Genomic DNA, 24,792 nt, shown 5'->3' with positions numbered 1-24,792 from the left:
TTAAAACCAGATAAAATTTTTACTGTAGGGTTTTATTTCTCACTAATTGGGTGACTGGTGAATGTCATTGGTTTTTTTCTCAGTTAGACAAGCCTTTTGCATTTCGGGTTTTTGATTAATAGATGTTAATTTACTAATGGAACTTCTCTACAACAGTTTCTTGTATGTGTTGAGATGTTTGTGTGATGTGTATTAGTATTTGAAGTGTATGGTGTATACAAAAATTTGAAAGGAAAAATGGAGTTTAAAGGTGACTCATGACTATTTACAAATAGTGGGTTATTTTAACTCTGTAAAATTGATACAACAGTCTTAGCTGAACTTTGTTCCAAGAGAATAGACTGACAGAAAGTTTCTTATACTGTTTTAAAAGATGAACCTCCAACCTCTTATAGGCGTGATTCATGCTAGTACCAGCTCATAAACATGTAAAAAGATTATATGAGAAACTTCAACATAGTGTGCAGATACAGGACATGTTTCTAGAGGGTGCACAAAGCATTTTCTGAAGTACTACTTTGATGGATTGTTATAATGTGCACATGGAGCCTCTTTAAAGAGGAGGATTCAGGGACATATGCTTGTAGAGACACACTCATCTTCATAAAGTGTTCTCTTTGGGTCTTTTTACTGGAAAAGTTATCTTTTTTGTGAATTCAGATTTGATTGTAACTATTTGAGTTGACTGTTAGGGTGTAACCTTAAAATACCATGCCAAGGGCAGGTTCTCCAAAGGTGCACAGCAGCTGAAACACTGCATGGACATGAGATTTTCTGTGGACTACTACTCACTTATAATAACAATAACTTTATGTATATTTTACAAAATATTTTTTAAAGCCTATCTTTATACGTGTATATCTATATAAATAACAAGATAGCAAATATACAAATAATATTTGAAGACTTCCTCCACAATAAGGAAAACTGTGGATCTGTTAATAAATGGAAAGCATCCCTTGTGACCCATTTCAATGGCATAGTTACAGCAGCAGAAAATGTTTCTGCTTTTCAAAACAATGTTATTTATATTAACATTTTATTTTCTGCCAAGAGGAAGATATGGAAAGAGTGCTACCTGAGCAGGATACTGTGGTTCTGTTGCCTAATGCTTTATATTGCCCCTTCAGTGAAAAGAAAGTATTTTTACTACTTTAAAAATAAATTTAAATAAGAAAATACTTTAAAGTTGTGCTGTTGTGGTCCACAGGAAGTTAAATCCATTGACTCTGCAAAGAAATCTGGTTCTTAATGCACTGCAGTTAGGATGTTTTCTCCAGAGTTAAGTCAGGACAGTGTTAACAGTTGTGTATAGTGGCTTAAAATACCATTGTTGCAGCAGTGGTTTTGAGTAACAAATGACCTGCATAATATGCATCAAATTTTAATTGTCTTTATTTTGCCCAGTGAAATAAGGGTTTTAAAATAAAACTAGTCTTTTAAATAAAACTTTTCATATCTCCTTTCTTTTCTGGACTTCTTTCTTCTCTTTTTGGTTTTTTGGAGATTTTTTTGTTTCTTTCAGTTTGTGTTGATCATGAAGTATGGCCAGATTTTTAGATTTTTGGTGGCTCAGTCTTCATGCAGTTCTCTGCCTTTGGGATTATTTGTGGTTTGGTTACAAATACAAGCCTTAGATATCAGGTGTGGAGCAAAAACATGCACTTATATGTGTAATGTGGAAAATAGTGAAAGTGTACTTGTGAATATAAGTAATGAAGGTTTGATAAAATAGAGTTGCATTGTGTTATGGTGGAGAGGTAAATAAGCTGCTTAGTTGTGTAATGTAGTAAAGCAGACCCTATCTTTTGATTAAACCTTTATATAAAAAAATGAACTAAAACTCCTGGGTATAGGCAGAACTGCTGATGTAACAGACATGTATTTTTGAGATTTGACTTTATCAGCCCAGCATAGAGAGATGCAGGGCAGGGGGGAAGGAAGAAGCAAGCAACTCAGTTCACGTAGAGGACAAGATGTGATTGTTTATATGCTCAGGATGTGCTGCTGCAGCATTAACGCAAATGAAAAGATCCTATGCCTGATGGACCTATTGTTCTCGTTTATAAACAGAAGTTGTGCGATGGTTTAAACAAACAAAATCCCCAAGTCTTGAGTCTTTTGCCTGTGATGGCCAGTTTATACGGGTTTAGAGTGTTTTGTCTCTCAGTGGTAGTACTTTCAAAATTCCCTGCTACTGTAAAGCCTTAATGTTCCTGTTACAAAATAGGTTTTTTGTAATGTTGCCAGTTCAAAGCAATAAAAAGTCATGAATTAGACTAAAATCAGCATTGATCTGTGAGGTTGATTTTTGTAGGTCTGTAAATTACATATTTAAAATTTCCTTAAAGTTGTCTTTGTTTTGGGGCAATGAGGACTTGGTTGGTTGTTTACTATTAAGTTAGATGTGAGAATTATTTCTCTGTAACTGAGGGCAAGAAACTTCATAGTATTTCCTGGAATTCTCTTCTATGATTGTTCAGTTCCAGGAGCTGGGATTTCAGAAAATGCTTAGATTATCTGAATAGCAATGAAATTAAGAGTTGACTGTGAAACAGAAAGAACAAGGTGGAGGGAGAAGGTGACCTGCTGCACTTTTATCAATGTGGAATAGTTTGTGATGAGAAGTTAGACAATGCAGTGATATGAAGGAAAGCACACTGTAAATCACAAATGGTGAGAGATCAGAAGCATGTGCTGTAACTATGAGAAGTGATTAGTCATAGCAGGTATGTGGCTGGCTTTTTATCAAATTCTCATTCATGGAGAAGGATTTAGTAATTGAAAATGTGTAGCAGGCTGACTTTTCACAGAATGTTTCACAGTAGTCTGGAAAATTTCATTATTGCCATCTTTTCAGACATCTTTAGAAAAAAAAGCTTATTACTGAATGGGAGGGGAAGAAAAATTCCTAAAAGCTGGGAAGGGGAAAGGGAGAGCGCTTACTAGAAACACTAAAAGTAAGCCGAACAATTAATCTAGAAGGGACACAAAATGCCTGGCATCACTCTTCAAAAATATGTCACCCCCCCAATGTTTCATAGTGGTGGTACCTTGAGGGATTTGTGTCAGGGGAAGCTCTCCTTCACAGGGAGTAGGAGTGCAGGCCTCTCATAAGCACTGCTCAGTGGAACCACACATAGCACCTGGGGCTCCCAAGCGTTTCCTTACGCTGCTGTGTAAACCTGAGACAGAAGGAACGTGCACATAAGTTACATTTATTTTGATTTGAGTTAGGAGAAGGTATTTCATTGACTTGTTTTTAATTAATGGTGCTTATCTAAAGAGGAGGACTGATCTGAAGCAAAATAGTTAACCAAGGGGTGTGGAATCCACCTTTTGCCTGCTTAAGAAATATAAGCATAGTAAATGCGAGTATCAGTTCATCACTGTATTTTTTTCCCTAGCCAGGACAGTGATTTTTATTCTTTTTTTCTTCACATGACAGCTGGACAGTGAATGGAAAGTAACTTGCTTACTTTTATAGAGGCATGCTGTTTTCAGTTTTCAGTGTGTAGGCACAGAAGTTGTTTGTATTGGAACCAGTTTGCTTATGTCAGTTTTGTGCTGCTGAAAAACTTGGAACAGGACTGAGTGTGAGTTGCGACACCAGAGACTTTTCAGTGGATGTTCCTGGGTTTTGAAGGAGGTGTTACCAGTGAAGCAGAAAACTGCCTCTTCCCCCCATTGTTCTCTTCTCCCATTGGCCTCATCTGAAATAATACCATATCTAAATACTTATTTACTCACAAGCTGTGACCTAGAAAATTTGGCCTTTGTTCAGTCCTTTAAACAGAAATTAGAGAAAAGGTTATTTCTGGGATACTTCTGGTTTGAACTGAATATGTCTGTAGGATTTGAGGCAAATCAACGTTGGTGTGAACTTTACTGTTTGGGTCACAGGTCACATGGCTATTTGGCCTTGACCAGGTTAGACCAAGAGAATAAAAGCTGTCTTTCTAGTCACACCAGAACTTCAGTGCATGTGCCTTCTTTGCAAATGCTTTCTATAGAGTTTGTTTTATAGCATTTTCAACTTTGGGTGTTTTTTTAATCTTGGGGTTTTTTTTCACTTAAACTAAAATTCCAAGTACATGTGCCTCTTTCTTAACTGTGCTTGCAGTCTCAACTCTGTGGTGATAATGAATTAAAATGGAGGGAAAGATTGGTGTTCAAACTGACCCTCAGAAGGACTGGATTCAACATCTGAATTTTTATAATTACCAGATCATGTTGGCATAGTGCAGAAAATTTGCAAAAGGATTCAAATCTCTACATAAGCCGACTCTGCCCATGTAGGATGCCTTTCTCATGGGATGGCCTTGAAGTTTCCCAGCCTTTGGATATTGAAGAGCAGATACCTGCCAAAGGGTATCTGGGATTATCTTTGACTCCTACCTGGAATAAACACCAAACGTGTGTTAGTGAGATGCCTTACAGCTTCAATGTTTTTTTGTGGGGAGGTGGGGAGTTAATAGGTAATAGAAAAATTGTTGATGATAGAAGAAACATGTTCAGTTATTTTGAATCCATCAGCATTTGCCAGGTGGTCTCAGACAAATCACCCAGGATCTTCCATTACCCCAGTAAAATGTAGAAACAAGGTTTGCTGACTCCCTCCATTCCCATATACTCTGAACCCTCTGCATCGTTATTAGCATGATATTCTGTAGGTACTTCTAGATATTATTATTAAGTAGCTCTGTAAAAAAAACATGAGCAGAAGGTGTTTTGCTGTAACATGCTGTACAAAAATGTTGGGGGCTGATTTTACATAACTTAAAATGTTTTATGATGATTTAGCTCTATTTTAAGACTTCCATGAAGGATTCTTATGTGGATTTTAGAAGGAACAGTGAACTTGAAAGAGATGGTAAAACTCTCTCCCCAAATACATTTCTGCTTTGGAATATACCGAAAATGTATTAAAACCCCCTCTGCATGCTCTTTCACACATTGGAACACCTGTGTTTCTGGCATATGCATATTTCTTGATAAGAAGAGAATTGCTCCTGATGATGTTTGTTCTTATTGCCAAATTCTAAAAGCTTTAAAGCTGCCTAAATCCTATTTTGTATGCTCCTTATGGGATTCTGTTTCTAAGCATTCATCAGAAACTCTTTCCAGATAGACTTAAATTGTCATCATAAGCTTTTATTTAGCTTGCACAGCTATGACTGGTGGTGGTAATGAGGTTGTTTGGAGAAAAAAAAAGAAGGAAACACCTGTAAACTGAGCCTATTTAAATAAGATCATTTTGTGTCTTCATGGTTTGTTTCTGTTAGTGAGGCAACCCAAAGGTGTGGGCTTTCTGGAACCTGATGCATATATATGCATCTGTCTCGTAAATGCTTTTATTTCTCTATGCTTTTTAAAGGTAGTTTTTAAAAGTGCATAAAAGAAATTTATGACCTAAAGAGTAGAGTTCAGTTTGATACCTAAATATAGGTGGCTTATCACTTGTTAATAGTGGAGAGCCATTGACACAGTCAGTGGAATACAGGAAGTAATTCATGTGAGCAGCCATGGGATGTGGATTGCACTAGGGTGGGCTGCATGCTCTTTGTGCTCTATTCACTGTGGATTTTTTCTCCCAGATGGATCCCACCCAGGATCTTTGGGGAAGAAATAACCTTCTAGGCCTGTTTATATTTTCCAGCCAGAGGATACACTGGCCAACATCTACAGGCCATTAAGTATGATATTCTCACCTGTTCAGCAGATCCTCTCCGTATGGAATCCCTTTCCAACAGTTTTACTTGTGGCATTGGGGCACATGGGTCCTTTCGTGCTCTGGGTTCCTTGATAGCATGGCCTACAATTCTGACCTTCATGTTGCTTTTGCAGACAGTAAATGAAGAAACATGTGCATCATTATGATGCCAATGAAATCCCTATCCTTGCTTCTGTGATTGGGTTTTCAAATCACTCTTGTGCCTTGAATGCTTCTTTATGACTGGCAGGCTGCCTATTACCCAGCACTCCACTTTACATGTAAGACAGAAAGTAAACCTGACAATTCACATGCAGTGAAGGGTTCCTAGCAGTGCACTTGTGTTCATTTGCACCAAGTAGTGATTCTGCTGTCCCTTTTGAAGCTCTGGACTTTGGCTTGGGATGGGTTGCATGAATAGCATGGTCATGCAGCCGGAGATCTGCTTGGCTCCTTGGAAAAAGGGGGATTGAGGCTTTATCTTTGAGAGTTACCTATCTAGTCAACTGTAGGGCCAGGCTCTGATGCAGGCAGGGAGCCTGAATTGCTTTACTCCTAAATCACTGTTCTTAAAAGCTCGTATTTCAGCAGCACAAACATTACCATTAGTTCTCAAACGAGTTGTAGCAAAGCGCATATGTGAACTGCTCCATAAAGTGCAGTGGACTCTCTCCAAGCCCCAGATTTCTTTTTTCAGGCTAACATCAGCTATGGCTATCCCAGTACCATATGAAAATTGGTTTTTTCCCCTTTTTTTCCTAGAAGACAGATCAAGGGCATGTCTCCAGTATTTCCTCAGACTGTGAGCCTAGTGCTTTGTCTTCCTGGTGGTACCACATGTCTTAGGACTGCTGCTTCTCATCTACTGCTAATGTCCAGCCCCCTATTAATTACCATTATAGGAGAGATGTATGATGATTGTTTTTTCTTAAAGTGCTTTTCACTTTCAAAAAGATGGCTGATCCATTTTAACTATTGGGGCTGCTACTGTATGTAAATAAATTTTTCTTTTGGCAACCACAATGGAAATCTTAAAAAAAAATAAAATAAAAACCAATCTCTCAACAACTTCATTATTATTAACAGCTTGGTGGCCCTGTCAGATGCTGGTGACCCAGGAGCCACAAAAGGAACAATGGCACAGACGGCATTCATCATTTCTTCCCATAGCATAGCTGGAAGAGCACTCACACAGTTTGAAGGAGATGTGCATTGTCTCCTGCACTGGGAGGATTTCAGCCTGCATCCCAGGAGAGGGCACTAGTCCCTGCAGGGATGAGGAAGCATCTCAGACTCCTACTGGCAGTCTTGTGCCCACTATAAAGAACAAGGAATTCGATACAGCAGGAAGTGAAGCAAATTCTTCTCATCACAAGATGAGGCTTGCAGCAAGAAGGATTTGGAGTAGGATCTGAAGATGGAAGTCTGATGTCTTGGGGTAGCGTTAGTGCTGATCTATAAAGCAATCACAAATGGATCTTTGCAAGTCTGTTCTACCTCATCAAGGTAGAAGAAAGTTGACAGGCCACTTGTCTAGAGATACCCGATGCCTCCACTGTCTGCTTGCTTCTGATTTAAAATAACCGAACCAAAAACCCCCCAAAAACCCTAAACCCCACAAAACCCAACCAACCAATCCCCCACCAAAAAAAACCCAAAACTCCACCCCACTCTGCTCCACACCCCCGCCTCCCCAACAAAAGGGTGTGTTACATCAACAGAGGATTTCAAGAGCCTCTGTTGCTTGACCCAGCCTTGCAGCATGATGGCAGAGGACATCTGCCATTTTGTCCAAATACAATCAGACAGAAAAATATGTTGGATATGACTCTTTTTTACTGTTAGTGAGCTCTCAATCCAGTAAGTAAAAAACCCTACTGCTAGCAGTGCTTTGGGAATTTAAACACAATTCTTTTCTAAACTTTACTGAATTTGAACGGACTCTGTGATTGGTTTTACTCGCGACAGGAGCAGATTTGCCACACGCTAACAGATTTCCTCACGTCCAAAGGCATGGCAGCATTCAGCAGACGTATTCCTTCAATGCTATTGTTCTTTTTATCTCTATTGCTGTTGTGACCTTGAAGTTTCAGGAAAGCAGAGAAGGCTGACCAATAGAGAGTCCAGTGAGGGAGAGGACATAAGGGAGAAGGGATCTGGTTTGGGCTTGTATCCAATTATTACAATACATTTTTAGACTATTTTTTACTAAGGAAGTAAACACTTACTGCTGTGTAAAGGTTAGATATAGACCCACCCATTCTTGGAAGTTATGTACAGCTTGTCCTGAGTGACATCAGTTATGGATTTGTTTTGTGTGTGTATACAATTCTGTGACTAATTACAGTATAAGTTTGTGCCAAAGCTAATTAAAAAATGTCTTAGGTTGTTTCAAGAAACTCTTGTTTTATACTGAGCATTTGGAGAGGACCTAATGGAGAAAGGATCTGGTTTGGGCTTGTATCCAATTATTACAATACATTTTTAGACTATTTTCTATAAGGAAAATAATATAAAGTCGTAGAGATGATCTTGTCTCTGAGATGGTCAGATCCAGATTTACAGGTGTGTTACCCGCTCTGTGATTATACCCCAAAAAGACAGAGTAGTTCTCCTGATCAAGCTGTGCACGATGCAGGTTATTAACAGTAGGACACCTTATCTGATTACTGAGCTTGTATTTTAAGGACAATACAAGAATCCTTGAGTGAATTTCCAGGAAACCTCTCAAAACTGTACAAGGATGGGAAAACAAACCTTACAACAATACTTAATGATGGGCTTATGGTTTTTTACTCAAGAAAAAGATTGAATGGTAATCACTGGACATGTACACATAGGTCTGGCTGCATGATCTTCAGTACTATACATAATAATGAACACTGTAGTTGGAAATCAAACTTTTAACATAGTATCTCAAACAAAGAGTAGTTAAAGCATTTCACAAATGCATCTCTAAGAGATACTTTAATATAGCTTCTGCCTTGTCTCTGCAATGGTCTTGCCTGAGCAACTGTATTGGTTCCCTCTGGTATTAAAGCTCTGAAAACCCGTTATGGCTAGAGCAATTGTTAAGCAGTCTCTACAGACATGCCATTGTGGCAGCTGCAAAGAAATGCACTTTCTTTGTCACACAGAGTAAACCAAGATAATAGGGATGAAGCTGTTTTGTTTAGATCATTCTTCTCATGCCTCCCCCATAACTTTGACTTTATATAAGGAAACACTTTTTAATGTTTTATATCAGACTATATTGCCCTTCTGTTGGGAAAGATGAATGATCTGTTGCATGTCAGTGTTATGACTGAGTTGCCTAATTGTTTATGTTGTGCTTCCAGAGAGCATTTAAGGTGTACAGATCCTATACTTGACTGAATGCAGTTTTCTCTCCTGAGTTTCTTTCTGTAAATCCCACTCAGTGAACCTCCTATTAAAACAGAGTTAGCACAGCAGATCAAGTTGCTGAGCACCTTCATCAAGCTGGAAAGTCAAATACAGGCCAGTTCTTTCTCTGTGCTCTCTGCTTTGAAAAACAGCGGTTGCTTCCAGTTTGCAGCATACACTAAATTTCCAGGAGCCTTCAGCTAGTTTTGCAAAAACCTTGAATTGTGGGAGGAATTTGAATGGGATGTATCAAAAAAGGCATTAAACCTGGAAAAATATACTGAACAGTATAGCATTGCTGTAGAGGGAAAAATCTGCTTACATCTCTGTTGATGTTTGACCACTTCTAAGAGAAAAAACTGAGTGATTATCAGCCATGGTCTCTTTGAAACTCTTAATAATAAACATATTTAGGAACATTTTTTAACTAGGTGTTATTTTGTGGGAAACTGTAAGGGATTTTGAAAAGCTAACTTCTGAAAAGTATACTTGAATAATTTTCTCTCTAATTCATCTTGACTGTATTTTAAGAGAGACAAGCAGTTCCTTGGACTGTTTATTACCCTGGGGAAGTCAAGAAAATTGCTGCTTAATTTCAAAGAAAAGTTTATTATGCTTTGCTAATATAAGCTGCTTTATACTGTGTACTTGATGTAATTATATCTGGAAAAAGAAACTGGATGTTTGATTTTAAAAAATAGAATTCAAATTCCATTTACCTCATTTTCTTTTCTCTCAAGGTGGAAAGACATGACATGAATACCCTGAGTTTACCACTTAACATCCGCCGTGGAGGTTCTGATACCAACCTGAATTTTGATGTACCAGATGGGGTCCTAGAGTTTCACAAAGTCAAACTCAATGCAGATAGCTTGAAACAGAAAATCCTCAAGGTTACAGAGCAAATCAAGGTTGAACAAACAGCTCGAGATGGAAACGTGGCTGAGTATTTGAAACTGGTAAACAGTGCAGACAAGCAACAGGCTGGGCGCATTAAGCAAGTCTTTGAGAAAAAGAACCAGAAATCTGCCCACTCCATTGCCCAGCTGCAGAAGAAATTGGAACAGTATCACAAAAAACTCAAGGATATTGAACAAAATGGATCTTCCAAAGCTACCAAGGATACTTCCAAAGATAACTTGAAAGATGTTCAGCATGGAAAGTCTCGTACCACTGGGCACGGAACAGAGAGCAGCAAGTCGGGTGTGCCGGGTGTATCTTTGACACCACCCGTCTTTGTTTTCAGCAAGTCTAGAGAGTTTGCCAACCTGATCCGAAACAAATTTGGTAGTGCAGACAACATTGCTCATCTCAAAAATACCTTGGATGAATTTCGGCCAGAAACAAGTTCTAGAACCTATGGGGGTAGTGCCACCATTGTTGCCAAACCAAAATATGTCAGTGATGATGAATGCTCAAGTGGGACCTCTGGATCAGCAGATAGCAATGGGAATACTTCCTTTAGTCCTGCTGTGGCAAGTACCCTGGACAGCCAAGGAAAACTTTCCATGATTTTGGAGGAACTAAGGGAAATCAAGGAGACACAGTCCCAATTAGCTGATGATATTGAGAATTTAAAAACCCAATTTAAAAGAGACTATGGCTTTATTTCTCAGATGCTACAAGAGGAAAGATATAGGTATTTTCTTTTAACTGTTCTCTTGAAATGACTTTTGAATGGGTATAGAAACTATTTGGAAAGTGTAAATGTGTGTGTATGTGTGTGAGCGAGAGATTTCAGAAGCATGAGGAAAAATTAATTCCAATCAATGTCTGGTACCAACATGTTTAATTCCTTCCATTGACTGAAAATAGAATACACATAGAATATTAATATTTCCTATCAAATAGTTAGTGTCCTTTGCCTTTTGTCAAAGGCTAATCAGAAAACTCTCTCCTCTGTCACACTTTTTATGTGAATTGTGTGAATACTGCATATAGGAAATGCCAATGGTTTTGTAACTGGTGGAAGGATTCTCATCTAATGTGACTCAAAAAAGCTAATCAGTTTGTGGTGTAGCAGAACTGACTTACAGCTGATGAGTGTACCCTTGATTCCTGCGTACCTTGTTCAAGTACTTCTCACACATATTGCTACCTTGTGGATGCAATGTCACCTTGTGCCCTGTTGTAACACACAGCTGTGAGATGTAGTTTTAAGTGCCATAGCACAACTTCATCTTGCATTTGTTACTTGACAATTAATTCCTTTATCTTCCACTGTGAGAGGTGGACAATATGTTCTACAGAGGGCTTGCACCTGCTGTACCTATATCCCATTTTTCCTATGGCTTGTTAAAGTGACAGTCGATTCTTCAAGTTTTACCTATGCCAGTGGGAAAAATCTCTGTATGAAGGGTAATATTTCATGTTTCCCTTGCTATAGTTCTTGAAAAATGAGGAAAGACTTGATATCGCATGGTAATAAAGGGAGGAAAGAACAATGAAAATGGCCTACTGAGCTCATGACTTGGTTTCAGGAGAAGGCAGAGCGGCCTTTTCTGACAGCTCACTGCCAGTAAAATTTCAAGCCTCCTGCCACCCATTTCTAGACAATTTTGCCTCCATCATTTTTGTGCTGACTGCAGTGTTTGCCTGTTTGTCTGCTAAATCAAGTGACAAACTCACCCAAAAAATTCTAGTTTCCTGATGATTGACTTGAACTGGTTTATCATGCAGAAGCATGCCAGAACAGACTGTACACAAATGGCAGAACCTTGCAGTTGTATTTGAGAGAGAACATATTTTTCCTGTCATTACTGGCGAGCTATTAACTGGCTCAAACTTACTTATGAAACCATATCTTCTTGTCTAAATGAAGAGTGAAAAATGTGAGTTGGATATCCTTAGGCACTGTTTATAGTTCATATAATTTGCCAATGATGTAAAAATATTTGCTTTTTAACACCTACTGCCAGCAAGAAATAGTCAAAAAAGGCTTTCAGATTGCTAAATAAATGTTTTTGGAAAGTTTGCAGAGTTTTTACTGATTTCTGTATATGCTTTGTAATGCCAGTCAGATGAAATCATCGTACACTGAGAAATTACCTTTTAAAATGTGCAATTGTTTTCATGATTTGGCATTACTTGAAAAGAAGGCACTAAATTTAGACTTCTTTTCCTAATAAGATACGAAAGATTGGAAGACCAGTTAAATGACCTCACTGATCTTCATCAACATGAGACAGCAAACTTGAAACAAGAGCTAGCCAGCATAGAGGAGAAAGTGGCGTATCAGGCCTACGAGCGATCACGAGATGTTCAGGTACTTATTTTCCTTATCATGAACTTCTAACATTTTGTAGCAGTCTTGTGCTATGAAACACTTGCATCTTTCTACATCTTTTTAAATAAGGAACACGGGGAAAGATTTAAGCCCATGTTTTGTCTGTTTTAAGGTGAAAACCCAGCACATTGAATCAGTGGCAGTCTCCATTTGTTTCTCTGGATTCAGGATTTTTTCTGCTGGAACTGATGATGTAGCCTAGGCAGACTTAAAGAATGGTTGAAGAATGGCCTGGTTTAATTTCTTTCACAGAAGAGGAAGGAATTGAGTCTCCTTGTATTGTGTAACACAACACTTCTGACAATGTCCCGACTCAAACTTCTTGCTCAGACTTTCTCCAATAGTTTCATCACTGGCAAGGTTTAGTATAAATTGAACTTAGGGTAAAACATAAGAGAGCTGATTTATAAATAGACTTGTAGATTTGCCAGTTATAATTAAAGAGTTTTAAGCCATGGTCACAATAACCTCTATAATCAAAGCTGTGGGGTGTGTTCACCTTAGTGATCAGTTGTAGTCATGTCTGACTTCAATCAAAAGCCAGTACTAATGTCTACAAGTATGTCTTGACAGCATGTAGTTACATAGGTACTCGAATATTTATATACACACACTTATATGATATATAATATTTCTACTCAAAGTCTGAGCAAGTGGTGAAAAAACTATTCATGAACAACTGAGGAATGCTTAAAGACTGTCTTCATAATGGTTCAGATGGTAAAAGAACCTAAAACCTGACCTGTATACACCTTTGCTCATATTTCTAAACATAGAGAGTGCAGGCAGCAGGATGATCACAGTTTCCTAAATGTTGTGAGTTAGGAAGCTCCTAGGAACAGAGTGGGAAAGGGATGATACTGAATCTAAGCATTTCATAGGTTCCTTTGTAGGTTTAAAGAAGAGAGGTCTCTCACAGATTTAAAGAAAAGAGGACTCCTTTCTGTGAAGGCATCTTGAGGATGTAAAAACATAATGAAACCTGAATTGTCCCACAGAAGGACTGTGAAATATTTCCTAACTCATTAGCAGAATCCTGGAGGGGTGTCAGAGACTTCTAATTGAACTGCTGTGTTGATACAACCTTGTTTCTTTTATCTCTGTACAGTTGGGCCTGTTTAAGCCTATCTCTTTGGGGGTTTGGAAAACTAGCTAAAATAGAGTAAAAGAATTTAAGCCATGGATATTTTGAGTAACAGCCTAACTCTGTCACTAAAGGATATGCAGATCATTTTAAAGACATGTTCAGTCTCTCAATGCAGAGCTGCAGGTATCAGACTTTTGCAGCTGGACTTTCTCTAAAGCACCACAAGACAATTTGAGGATAACTTACACTCAGAGTGGAAGAAGGACCAGGAAAGTTCATTAGTGTGTAGTGGAGAACATGCCTGAACCATAACAGACTTCGTGCCACCCATTAAGAACTGTCTTCTATATTGTTACAAATTCCTAGAGCAGTGAAAGGAAGCAGTCTTGTGTAAGGCAGTGTGCCCTATTCTCCATGGGGCCTTGGTGCCTGGCCAGTCACTTGGTAAGCCAGTTCAACTTGCTGAAACAACGAAGAACTGACCCAGCAAGGGAAAGCTGATAACTCTCTGGGTGTTTATATACAGAGGTTTGGTTTGAAACAGCTTACTGTGTGATCAGGTGAACAACCCTGCTAGTGCAAGGAAAATACCTGGAGTTTGAGAGTGGGGAAGAAAGTCAGGATGCTGGAGCATTGGTTTTCCTTGTCACACAGTGGTAAAAGATTATGTCAAGTTGATCAATCTCATGAAATTATAGCTTTGCACCATGTTACGCAGTTGTGCCCAAATCCCAACTCCAGCAAAAAGCTGGCATTTTGGCAAATAAGTGAAGCAGTTGGAAGTTTTTCTGTGTTTTACTTTGGGAGGGCTTAAGCATGGGGGTAGGGTCTTTAGGAGGCATCTTACTCAAAAACCACTTTTAGTCCATCATCAAGCAGAAGAGAAAGGTCTGCTTTCTTTAGAACAAATTGTGAAGTGGAATAGATCATGTGAGAGAGAATCCCATAAAAGCATCTTTACAGGTTTTTTCGCTGTCTCCACTGTTCACTTGGAGTATGGATCGATGAGCTGTCACACTGACAGAGGGAGAAGGGCAGATCTTACAGAGGGCTCAAGCCCAACATTATAGGATGGGTGGCTTTGAGAACAAAATTAATGTAGACCACAGAGGCAGTGTAAACCAAGTGCTACATGTTGCAAAGTATGTTTAATTAGTATCACAGCAAGCCCACCCTAAAGTTTTCTATAGAATATACAAAGAAACTAATTTTGTTGCTGTTTTAATGCAGGGATCGTTGCTACGGCAACAGCTTTGCTAGTACTTTATATCAACAGTATATATAGGAAACATCTGTCATGAACATCAGAGTTATGATACTTTTTCTCAAACACGGAAAAGGAAAAAAACCTACATTTTGGACAGTGTTGTTAGACTTGATGATGCCTGAGGGAACAGTGACACACTCATTCAGACATATAAGTGCATTTATTTCATTTAAAAGTTGGTTTAGCAGTCTATAATAAATTACACTTCTAATCTAGCTGATGGATGGCTCTGCAGCTAAAATGTTAAGAAATGTTGAATGGAAATATGGCTGCCCTAATTGTTGTTTTCTGTCTCCAGGAAGCCTTGGAATCATGCCAGACCCGGGTTTCCAAACTGGAGCTCCATCAGCAAGAACAGCAAGCACAGCAGTCTGAAACAGTTAATGCCAAAGTGCTCCTGGGGAAGTGTATAAATGTTATCCTGGCCTTCATGACTGTCATCCTAGTGTGCGTTTCTACCATGGCAAAGTTCATTGCTCCTATGATGAAGAGTCGTTTTCATATCATCTGCACTTTCTTTGCAGTGACGCTGCTGGCAATATTTTGTAAAAACTGGGATCATATCATTTGTGCTATAGAAAGGATGATTATACCAAGATGAAGCTGTTGGACTGGCTGTTTCTTTCTTCTTTTTCTTTTTTTTTTTTCCTTTTTTTTCCCCCTATTTTCTTCCCCTCCCTGTTTTTTAAGCACTGTGTGTATGCAAATTCTGGTGTAAATATATAAAAGTATACTTGTTGGCAGTCAGTTGCCTGTTCAATCTGATTTTGTCTAACTGGCTGTATCTGTGATGAACTGCTTACTTAAGTCAGTCTTCTGCCTTAATCCAAAAGGTTTTCCACTTTCCAAACCCATACCCACAAAAGATGGTATGATGGTCTGGGAGAGATCCCAGCAACTGCAAGTGTCAGGTGTGCTTTTTAATAGGCTGGAGTGCAAAGAGTGTGACCAGGAGGGAGTGCCATAATGTGTATCAGTTCTGTTAGACTGATAAGTGAATTTTCTATCTGAATACAACTAGAATGATAAGCCAAACTGTGCAGTCATGTGTATTGATAGTTCTAGATTCTAAATTAATGGGTATCATTACATGGGATTTTGAGTTCTCAGGACTAACAAAACTTGATGCTTCTGCTAGTAACTTTTTGCACAGAGTTTATTGTTTGTAAATGAGACCAGTGATGACTATTGACCACAGTTAGCAGTTTTTCTGTCCTGGCACTGTTCCTTGTCACATTTGGGAAACACATACATGTGGCATAAGACTTCCAAAGATGGACTGAATTGAATTATAAGATCTGTAGGCAACTTTATAAAGGAGTAAAGAAGCAAGTAACGGGTAGGTAAGTTGTCATGCACACCAAAGCACTCACTTGTTTCAAGCCCTGCAACCTGCAAGGGGAAAGAAGTACACAGAAAGGCAACACTGAGGTTAGCCTTTGTTAGCACTGAATTGTTGGGGTGCTCTAAATGAATGCAAAGCATACAGGTGGTGGGACCCTGGGTACAGTGTATTTCTTTCTTCTGTTAGATTAAAGAATGTGGCAGAAACATGAGGGAACAGCTTCATGGGGGGAGCAGGGAGTTCTGTAAATATATGAACTGTAGACATTCTCAACAAACATTCCTTGAAATAATGCATTAACATGCAGTACCACTACTAGGAGACAGGGTTGGGTTTGTTTTCCCACTGGAATTAATTTTGCTTGATTTAAGAGCTGCAAAAAAAATTTCTCTGAAATCTGCCTGGCTTTCAGCCACTATGTAAAACAACATCTTTATTAAAAATAAACAAACAAAGAAAAACCACCACAAAACAAACCACCACAACCAGAATTCTTCTCCACTCTCCATTAAGTGAAAAAACAGTGTCTCCAGTTATTTGATGTTCAGTGTTAGTAACTGTGAAAATAATTGTCATGACATATTTTCAGTTGCAGTATTTTCTATGCTGGTATTATGGGAGGGAGGGAGGGCATAGCTTGATGTGTATATTTCTTTTTAATCAAGTGCAATAGTTGGTGTAGAAGTTGTGAAGACCTTATTCTGAGGAAAGGGAGTAGGTGAGAGGAAGGCTGGGAAGAACTTTGACATTTTACCACAATCAGATAAACAGTGAATAGTTACTGTTTGTGGCTTCAGGAACTGAAGAAAGGACAGAATTTATTTAATAAATAATGATATAACTCAGCATTTAGAAAATTCAATTAAAATACTTACAAATATTTTAAGAATTCTTTATATGTGCTACATCTTTGAACAGAGAATCAGGAAGGACTGTGCTGGTTTGCAGTTGCTGGAAATGGATCAGGTCAGGCACACCCATGTTATCCTAACCCAGCCCTACCTCATCTTCAGAGGGAAGAGGGAAACCAAAACTAAACAAAAAGCCCAGACAAGACCAACAACTGGTTCTGATCCTAAGAATGCTGTGACTGTCCATGGTGTTTTCTTGCCATCTATATTACAATCTCCATTCTTCACTTTAGCTTGCACAGCCAACTTCTGTATTGGTCTCTTGAGAAAATAGTTAGTTTAGCATTTTATTAAATGGGTTCAGAAGGGTAGATGTGCAAGAAAGGAACACCATGTGTTAATAATGTTTACGTAAGAGAAACTACTTATTGCATGGTTATATGTTTCAATAATCCTCCCAGTAGTAGTTTATGTAGTTGAGATGTTACATCAGGTAGCCTCAAGGACAGGCAAAAGGTTAGTGTTTTTCTTACAACAAAGGATGTTGGTGTGGTACAACCTGGGAACATGATGAAGGCTTCTGCTCCAAGGGATCCTATTACAATTCTGGAAGATGACCTCAGTGCAAAATGAGGCTAGAGTCTAAAATCGATGGCTCTACAAAAGATTGCTCACTGTCTTGATAGAATCTGACTGGGCCCAGATTTGGAACAGGAAGGTCTTGCATTTCCATATTGGCTTTACATCTGGCAGACGACACAGAAAAAGGCTGCGTAATGTTAGTTATGTAAATTAAAACAACCTAATTGGTGAATGGGTGCATCGCTTCTCTAGGTTATTTTCTCTGCTGGATTTAAATCACTGGAGGATGTGACAGACATCAAGAAAATAATAAAAAAAGTAAAGTGAAGGGCAAAAGCCTGCTTTTGAGTGAAACTGCTGTAGTTTTGCACAGAGTAAGACTACAGTGCTAGGAGCTCTGCCATGTGGAAGGCCACCCAAGAGGGAGGGAGGCCTTCTATCCTACCTTCACCCTCCCATTTCCTACCTTGTGCTAACACTGGTGTATGGTGAAGTCTTCCATATGCCAAGTTAGCTCACTAGACTGGAAAAAAAACCTGGTGAAAGAGGTGGATGGTTCTCCACAGCTAGAGACTTAAAGAGCTGGTAGAGAGGTCTCATGAGTGTGAAGCAGGGATTTTAAGGGAGATGAGCCTTTTTCATTTTGTTGCAGTGAATCATGAGCTGCCCCTAAAACTGGGCTCCAGGCAGACTCTCTGCAGAATGTTGGGGCAGTTTCAGTGTAGAAAAGTTCTTCCTAGCTTTTTCCTACAGGGAACAGATACAAATGGCCCCAGGATGTGGTGGGACAGGCTAGCCAGCTGTGTCTATACTTGGGATCAAGAGAAGGCTGGTGTCTGAGCTAGCCAGGACTGATGCATCTGCAGTTAGTGTCAATATCAGCATCACTTCCCCCCTTTAGGCTGGGATTATGTATTCTACATATTAGTATGTGTATCTGGCCTGCAGTCTGAGCTCTGCTTCCTGTGAAAGGATGCCTAGGCCAACTCAAAGAATTGCAGTTCTCCTAATGAGAACTCTGTTCAGCTTCTCAATCAATTGACCGTGTTCTGTCAGGATACCATTTACCTTTATGTTCTCATACAACACATCAGGCATTCTTAGGATACTCCTTACACCTACTCATCATGAGCCTCTAAAACACTCCCACTCAACAAAAAGTTGCCAGACAGTGTCTTTTCTGCTTGGTGCGGCCTTCTAGGCAATTATTTCACTTCATTTTGGTAGTAGTTCTCTGATGGAAAAGCCCTTCAATAAGTTGTTAATACCTGTTCTATAGGCTTTTGGCAGCTTTTTGTTCAGAGGTTTCTGGAGATTTAGTTTCTTATGAAGGTTAGCACAATTTTCTTGATTTCTTCTATTTCAGCATTCAGGACTAAATGTGGTTTCCTCTAAAACTTGTCTAATGGATCCCTCTGCTAGCTTCAACTATAACTCCATTATTGTTGAACATCTAATTAATGATTGGCAGGACTAAACGAGACTCAGTTTAAATTCCTCCTCCTTTCTGCTTTGCATGATATGCATTCATGCAACTTCTTATTGCACTCCTGTGATTTCTATTGGCTCTGAATTCTTAGAGAGGCACTAAAAAATTTCACTGCATTTTAGTTGAATATCAAAATGTTTGTGTTATGCAGTGCCTCTGCTGCAGGACATCTATCAATATAGATCTGATGTCTGCACTCCAGGAAGGATATTTAAAAGCCAATGGTTTTCTTTGAACAAATCATGACTGCTTATCTGGGGAATAGAAATTCAATAGGTGAAGACAATTTACTGTAGGAAAGATACATGATCCACTGACCAGAAGTTGAAGCTAGACAAATCCAATATAAGCATAAGCTTCAGTTTTGCAATCATAAGGGTTGCCAGCTAATTATTAGCTACTGAATAACATAATAAACAAGGACTCCAACATTTGAAATTGAATCAGTTCAGGCTTATGTTTGATACAAAGTTAACTGCATAATAACAGCTAGTGCTTTCTGAAATCAAAATCATTGAACAAGAAATTCAGGAAAGAAAAAAGAAAACACAGAAGCTTGTGGTTCATTTAGAAGGTACGAGAACAAGTTTTCTTGTTTGTTTGTTTTCATTTTGGGAAACCAGGTCCCTTTCCACTGTGATAGAGACATTTTACTTCTGGATTCAATTATGCAACAAAAGATAAACACAGATTATTGTAATTAAACACTTTAATTTCGGTAACAGAATTTAATCACTTCTGAAAGTCCACCTGGGACTAGCAATCAGGCAAATTTATTCTCTACTTTTTTTAATTAAAAAGATATTTATCTGCTTTCTTCACTCACCATCATGCCAGAACATGCCCTTTAATTATACTGCTTCCCTTTAAAGTACAGGAGATTATAAAGAGCTTGTTTTCAGATAAAATTTGAATGGTCTCTCTGATGCTAATCCTGCACAAAGTATCAGACAATTTTACACTGCAACAGTGAAAGACTAAGAAAAGTTTTATAGTCAATGAAATTGCTTATTTTCCCTGAAAAAGCCAACTGAGATGATGCTGTATATAAGGACTGCATGAGGCCAAGTCACACTGTCTTGTACAGTTAATTTGCTGTACGTTTAGCATATTAAGTTGTACTGTTGTTGGAAAGTTTTGCACAAAGCCACCTTTCCTTTTTACCCAGGGAACCTGGGTCTGGTAGTATCAAGGTGTACCAAAAATTGTCTGCTTTTGTTGACTAAAGTTAATTGTCTTGGTGTGTGACCTGCAATGTTTCTCATACTATTTCCATTTTGTGCAGCACTGTGGAAAGATGCAACTACAAAAATGTAATTTTTGTATACTTGGTTGTGTAGTCATGACTGCCTCTAAGGTGCCATTAACATTTTTTAGAATAAAAATATTTACAGTTATTTGATGAAGAATATCGTCTCTTAAACTTTGTCTGATCACTCAAACCCCTATCAGTTTTCCTTTCTCAGTAACAAATTATTCAATTGACAATGATAAAGTTAACCCATTGAGCACAAGGCCCAGTTTTAATATACTCACAAATCTGAGCATTCTGCTCTGCTGCAGTTTTGACCAAAACCTGTTGAGTTTCACTTACAGTTGTGACATGGCAAAGCTGCAAACATCAAACTAGGTATCATCATTGCTTTTATCCAAAGCTTGTGTGAAATTTGCTATGCAAATGTTGTGCTATTGTGCCAAGCAGCTGGACTCACTGTGAATTTTCTTTTTAACTTAGAATGAGAAACTTAAGATATATTTTTATATTATTGTCAGAAACCTTGGTCACCTGTCAAGAACGTAACTTAATGTAGCTGACATAAAGCAAAATGTTTGCATTTATTTTTCATAAAGCAAAGGTCTTGTCAGCTGGCACTGGCAGCCATTGGAAATGATGTTATTTTTATTCCAAGAACAGAGCAGAAACAGTGCCATAACCGATTGCTTTGCAATCACACTGTACTTCCTATTTTCTGCTATTCGAAGAAATGGCATACAGGAGCTCCTGTGTCACCTGTGGACTTTCCAAGGTCTTGTCATGCTGAGTTTCACACAGGTTCCTGGAACTTGTTCTATATTAAGGCTAGCCCCGTTCACAAACAGCAGGTTCTCTCACAATCTAATGATTTTGCTCATTTCTGGCATGGGATGAATAATCCCTGCTAACCAGGCAAACCAGACATAAAAAAATGCACCTCACTGATCAGTTCTCTCAGTTGCTTAAAACTCTGGCTTTGGAGAGTGCATAACATACTCTGGTAACTGCTTTAACGCCCAAAATTAGAAAGGCAGAGAGTAAAATACAAGTTTTGTTTAACAGCACAGAAAGAGAAGTGTCACATGTTGCCAAGAAGCAGCTGCTGTGCTGCGTTAGCCACGACTGGATGAGACAAATAATCCTTACCAGCAGTGTACTCTGAAAATACTTCATGTTGGTCCCCCAAATAACTCCAAGAACCAAAGCTGTGTGACTGTGCCAGAAACCACCTGAAGGCACTCAAGACTTCATCTGCTATTATGCTGCAATTCATTTTGCAACACCCAGAACTGCTCTGAACTAGCCTGTTGAGGCAGTGCTAGCAGAGCAGTTTATAAACTTAGTGTTAAATTCTTCCTGAATGTGTGCTTATTTCTCTGCTTGTGCTGCTGCAGAAGGTGCAGCAGTCAATTGGCAGGTTCTGCCTCTCCTGGCAACTGGCACTGCATTGATGTAATTGAAAGGAGAAATTTTCATGCTGTATCTTCCTCAGTTCCTGTTTGGACTGTGACTTAGGTGACAACTCATTCGTTTTGTGAAGTTGCCTAGTGGATCGATGCTATGTCACCTTTTATGTGTAGCCTACCAGATTCAGACACAAGTAAAGTGGAGAGGCTGAACTACCAGACAGCCTCTCATGGGGTTTTGCAGGACTCCATCCTCTGCCCAGTTCTCTTCAACTTAATTAACAACTTGGATGCAGGACTCAAAGGAATACTAATAAGTTGATCAATGGCACTAAACCGGGAGGAGCTGTCAACTCCCTCGAGGGCAGAGAGGCCCTGCAGAGAGACCTTGACAAATTAGAGATGGGCAATCACCAACCAAATGAAGCTTAACATGGGCAGGTGTCAGATTCTGCACCTGGGACAAGGCAATCCTGGTTGTGTGTATAGACTGGGGAATGAGAGGCAGCACTGTGGAAAGGGACCTGGGGGTCTCCTGGTCAATGGCAAATTGAACATGAGCCAGCAGTGCCCTGGCAGCCAGGAGGGCCAACCTGGGGTGTCCTGGGGGCATCAGGCACAGCATCGCCAGCTGGGCAAGGGAGGGGATTGTCCTGCTCTGCTCTGCACTGGGGCGGCCTCACCTCAAGTACTGGGGGCAGTTTTGGGCGCTACAATATAAACCAGACATTAAAATATTAGAAAGCATCCAAAGGAGAGCTGTGAGGATGGTGAAGGGGCTAGAAGGACAAACTTATGAAGAGCAGCTGAGGACGCTTGGTCTGTTCAGCCTGGAGGAGACACCTCACAGCAGTCTGCAACTTCCTTGTGAGGGGAATTGGAGGGGCAGGCACTGATTGCTTCACTCCTGTGACCAGCAACAGGACTTGAGGTAATGGCATGAAACTGAGTCAGGGGAGGTTTAGGTTGGATATCAGGAAAATGTTTTTCATTCAAAGGATGGTTGAGCACTGGAACAGCTCCCCAGGGAAGTGGTCACAGCACCAAGCCTGACAGATTTCAAGAGAGTTTGGAAAACCTTCTCAGGCATATGATGTGACTCTTGTGCAGGGCCAGGAGCAGGACTTGATGATCCTGATGAGTCTCTTTCAAGTCAGCATATTCTACGATTCTATGATACCCTACCTTAGGACATGCTTGAAGCTGGCCAGTGCTGAGCTTCTGAAAGAAGCACAGACAAGCTTTTGACAGAAACTTTAGGAACTGAGCTTGCATTTGAGGTAGTCATGATCCCTTCAGTTGCTGACTGTGTGGTTCTACCCACCTGTGTGTGTAAAGTTGGAACAACTCTTTAGTTATTGTGGCTAGAATGGAATCAATTTAATGAAAATAAAAGTACTGTCAGGACTGAAGTCTGTAATATATGAAAACAATATACATACATGGAAAAAACCTTTGTAGCCCAATAAATTCCCTTTATATTTTTCTGTCAAATACCATTTTAATGAGTTGGTACCACACAGGAAAACATCCCTTTCCTCTGTAGTCATAGACACTTGGTGATAAAGACACAGAAGATCAACACAAGATACTGTACCTCCAAGCTGGACAGAGAAGTAGAGAACACAATGCCTGTGTGGTCAGCAGTCCCATACAACTCATTTGGCTGAGTAATAGCTTAATAAACTGCCCTAGGCTTTATATCCACTGATGTCCTCTGTGCTAAAAATTGTACTCTGGTCTTACTGAGCTTAATGGTAAAAAAACCCTCTGAGTTTAACTCGGCAAGACTCTTATTGCAGCACTATGGCACTTAAAAGCAATTCTGTCTTTTGACTTTGTAATGCCAAAAATATTAATTTTCTGAGGCAATCTACCCACAATAATGTATGGTTTTAAGTCTCTACCACAAATAGCACACTACTTAGTCACAGACAACTCTGCCACAATTGTATGGGACAGTGAAACTATTTGGATGCTTTCAGGATCTGCTGACTCAGATGCTGAACAGAACTTGTACTCCCAACACTAATTCCCCACTTGGCCTCTATCCTGCCAGGTTGGATTCAGGTCAAGGTGACATAGACTAAGCATGGATTAAACTACAGGTACGACCAGCAGCATGTGTACATAACAACAAAACCTTCTCTAAAGATACACTACTGGGCCACAGGAGCTTGAGGATTTATTTAATCTAGAAACTATTTTCAGCTTGCTCAACTGAGGCAGCAAAGAAGTCTAAATGAGCTTTCAAATTCAAGACTTTTTCTGACCATACTTACACAGTATGTTCCTCCAAAGAGTGTATCTGCAAAATGCATTGAAATGTTTTCCTGGGCTTCTCTACATACTTTACAGCTCTTTATACATTGCTTTCTTTGTGTGAGGATGAACCTTGCTGTTCTGTGAAATGCTGATCTACCCAGAACTAATATAATATGACATTTAAAGAGTCACAAACAATTTCTAATACTCTTGATCAAAAACTGTAAGATCTCTAAATGAAATCTCTTTACTTTTACTCGCGCCACAGTGAACTTCAAGTGTCCCTTAAAGAGACTTTACTTATTTTTAATTTTTTTAAATGAACTACTGAGACCTGTAGCTGCATAAATTTCTACTTTTACAAAAAAATCTGCCTGTGTTATGGGAGATGTTTCAAAAAGGGGAGCTTGCCACTGTTGGAAAAATCCTTTTCTTAATAAAGGTGTTATACATATTTCCTTCAGGTACTGAGTTAAAAGAGAAAGCAAACAAACCAACCCCAGTATGAGGTTCCCCTTTCTCCCCAACAGCGTGGCTTCATATTTACTTCTCCTTCATTTTTCCCCCCATATTTGTCTTGTAATATTTAAAGTCTTAATTTTCTAGCTGTTTCTGCCTTTTGCTGTCCAGATCCATCTCTTGATTGACCCTCTTTTCTCTCTTTGCTCTGTGCACTAGCCCCAGTTCTATTCCTGTAAGCTCTGCTTTCTATTCCTCCTTCCTTCAGCCATTTCCTCCTTGTGCCCTTGAACTCCATCTTGATTCTTGCTTTTTCTCTCTTTCCTGGTACTCTGCAAGATTCCCATCTGAGTCACTACAGCAGCTCTCCTTTTAAAGCCTGCAGAGGTAGGACGGTCACTGT

At 39.3% G+C, this 24,792-nt stretch overlaps 1 protein-coding gene across 7 annotated transcripts in view; it reads left to right on the top strand.

Moving 5' to 3' along the window:
* Window positions 1-15,484, top strand: part of TMCC3 (transmembrane and coiled-coil domain family 3) — a 128,718-nt gene extending 113,234 nt beyond the window's left edge. For all 7 annotated transcript variants that reach the window (XM_069000198.1, XM_069000226.1, XM_069000219.1 and 4 more), the window contains 3 exons: window positions 9,838-10,736; window positions 12,227-12,362; window positions 15,036-15,484. In XM_069000198.1, coding sequence (XP_068856299.1) covers window positions 9,838-10,736; window positions 12,227-12,362; window positions 15,036-15,338 — 1,338 coding nt within the window. In that variant the 3' untranslated portion in view covers window positions 15,339-15,484. The remainder of the gene's footprint in view (window positions 1-9,837; window positions 10,737-12,226; window positions 12,363-15,035) is intronic.
* The last annotated feature ends 9,308 nt before the right edge of the window (window positions 15,485-24,792 follow it).

This window comes from Aphelocoma coerulescens, chromosome 1A (genome assembly GCF_041296385.1).
Source record: "Aphelocoma coerulescens isolate FSJ_1873_10779 chromosome 1A, UR_Acoe_1.0, whole genome shotgun sequence".
Lineage (NCBI taxonomy): Eukaryota > Metazoa > Chordata > Aves > Passeriformes > Corvidae > Aphelocoma > Aphelocoma coerulescens.
Note: the sequence above shows the minus strand (reverse complement) of the source record. Positions and strands in the feature narration are given on the sequence as shown.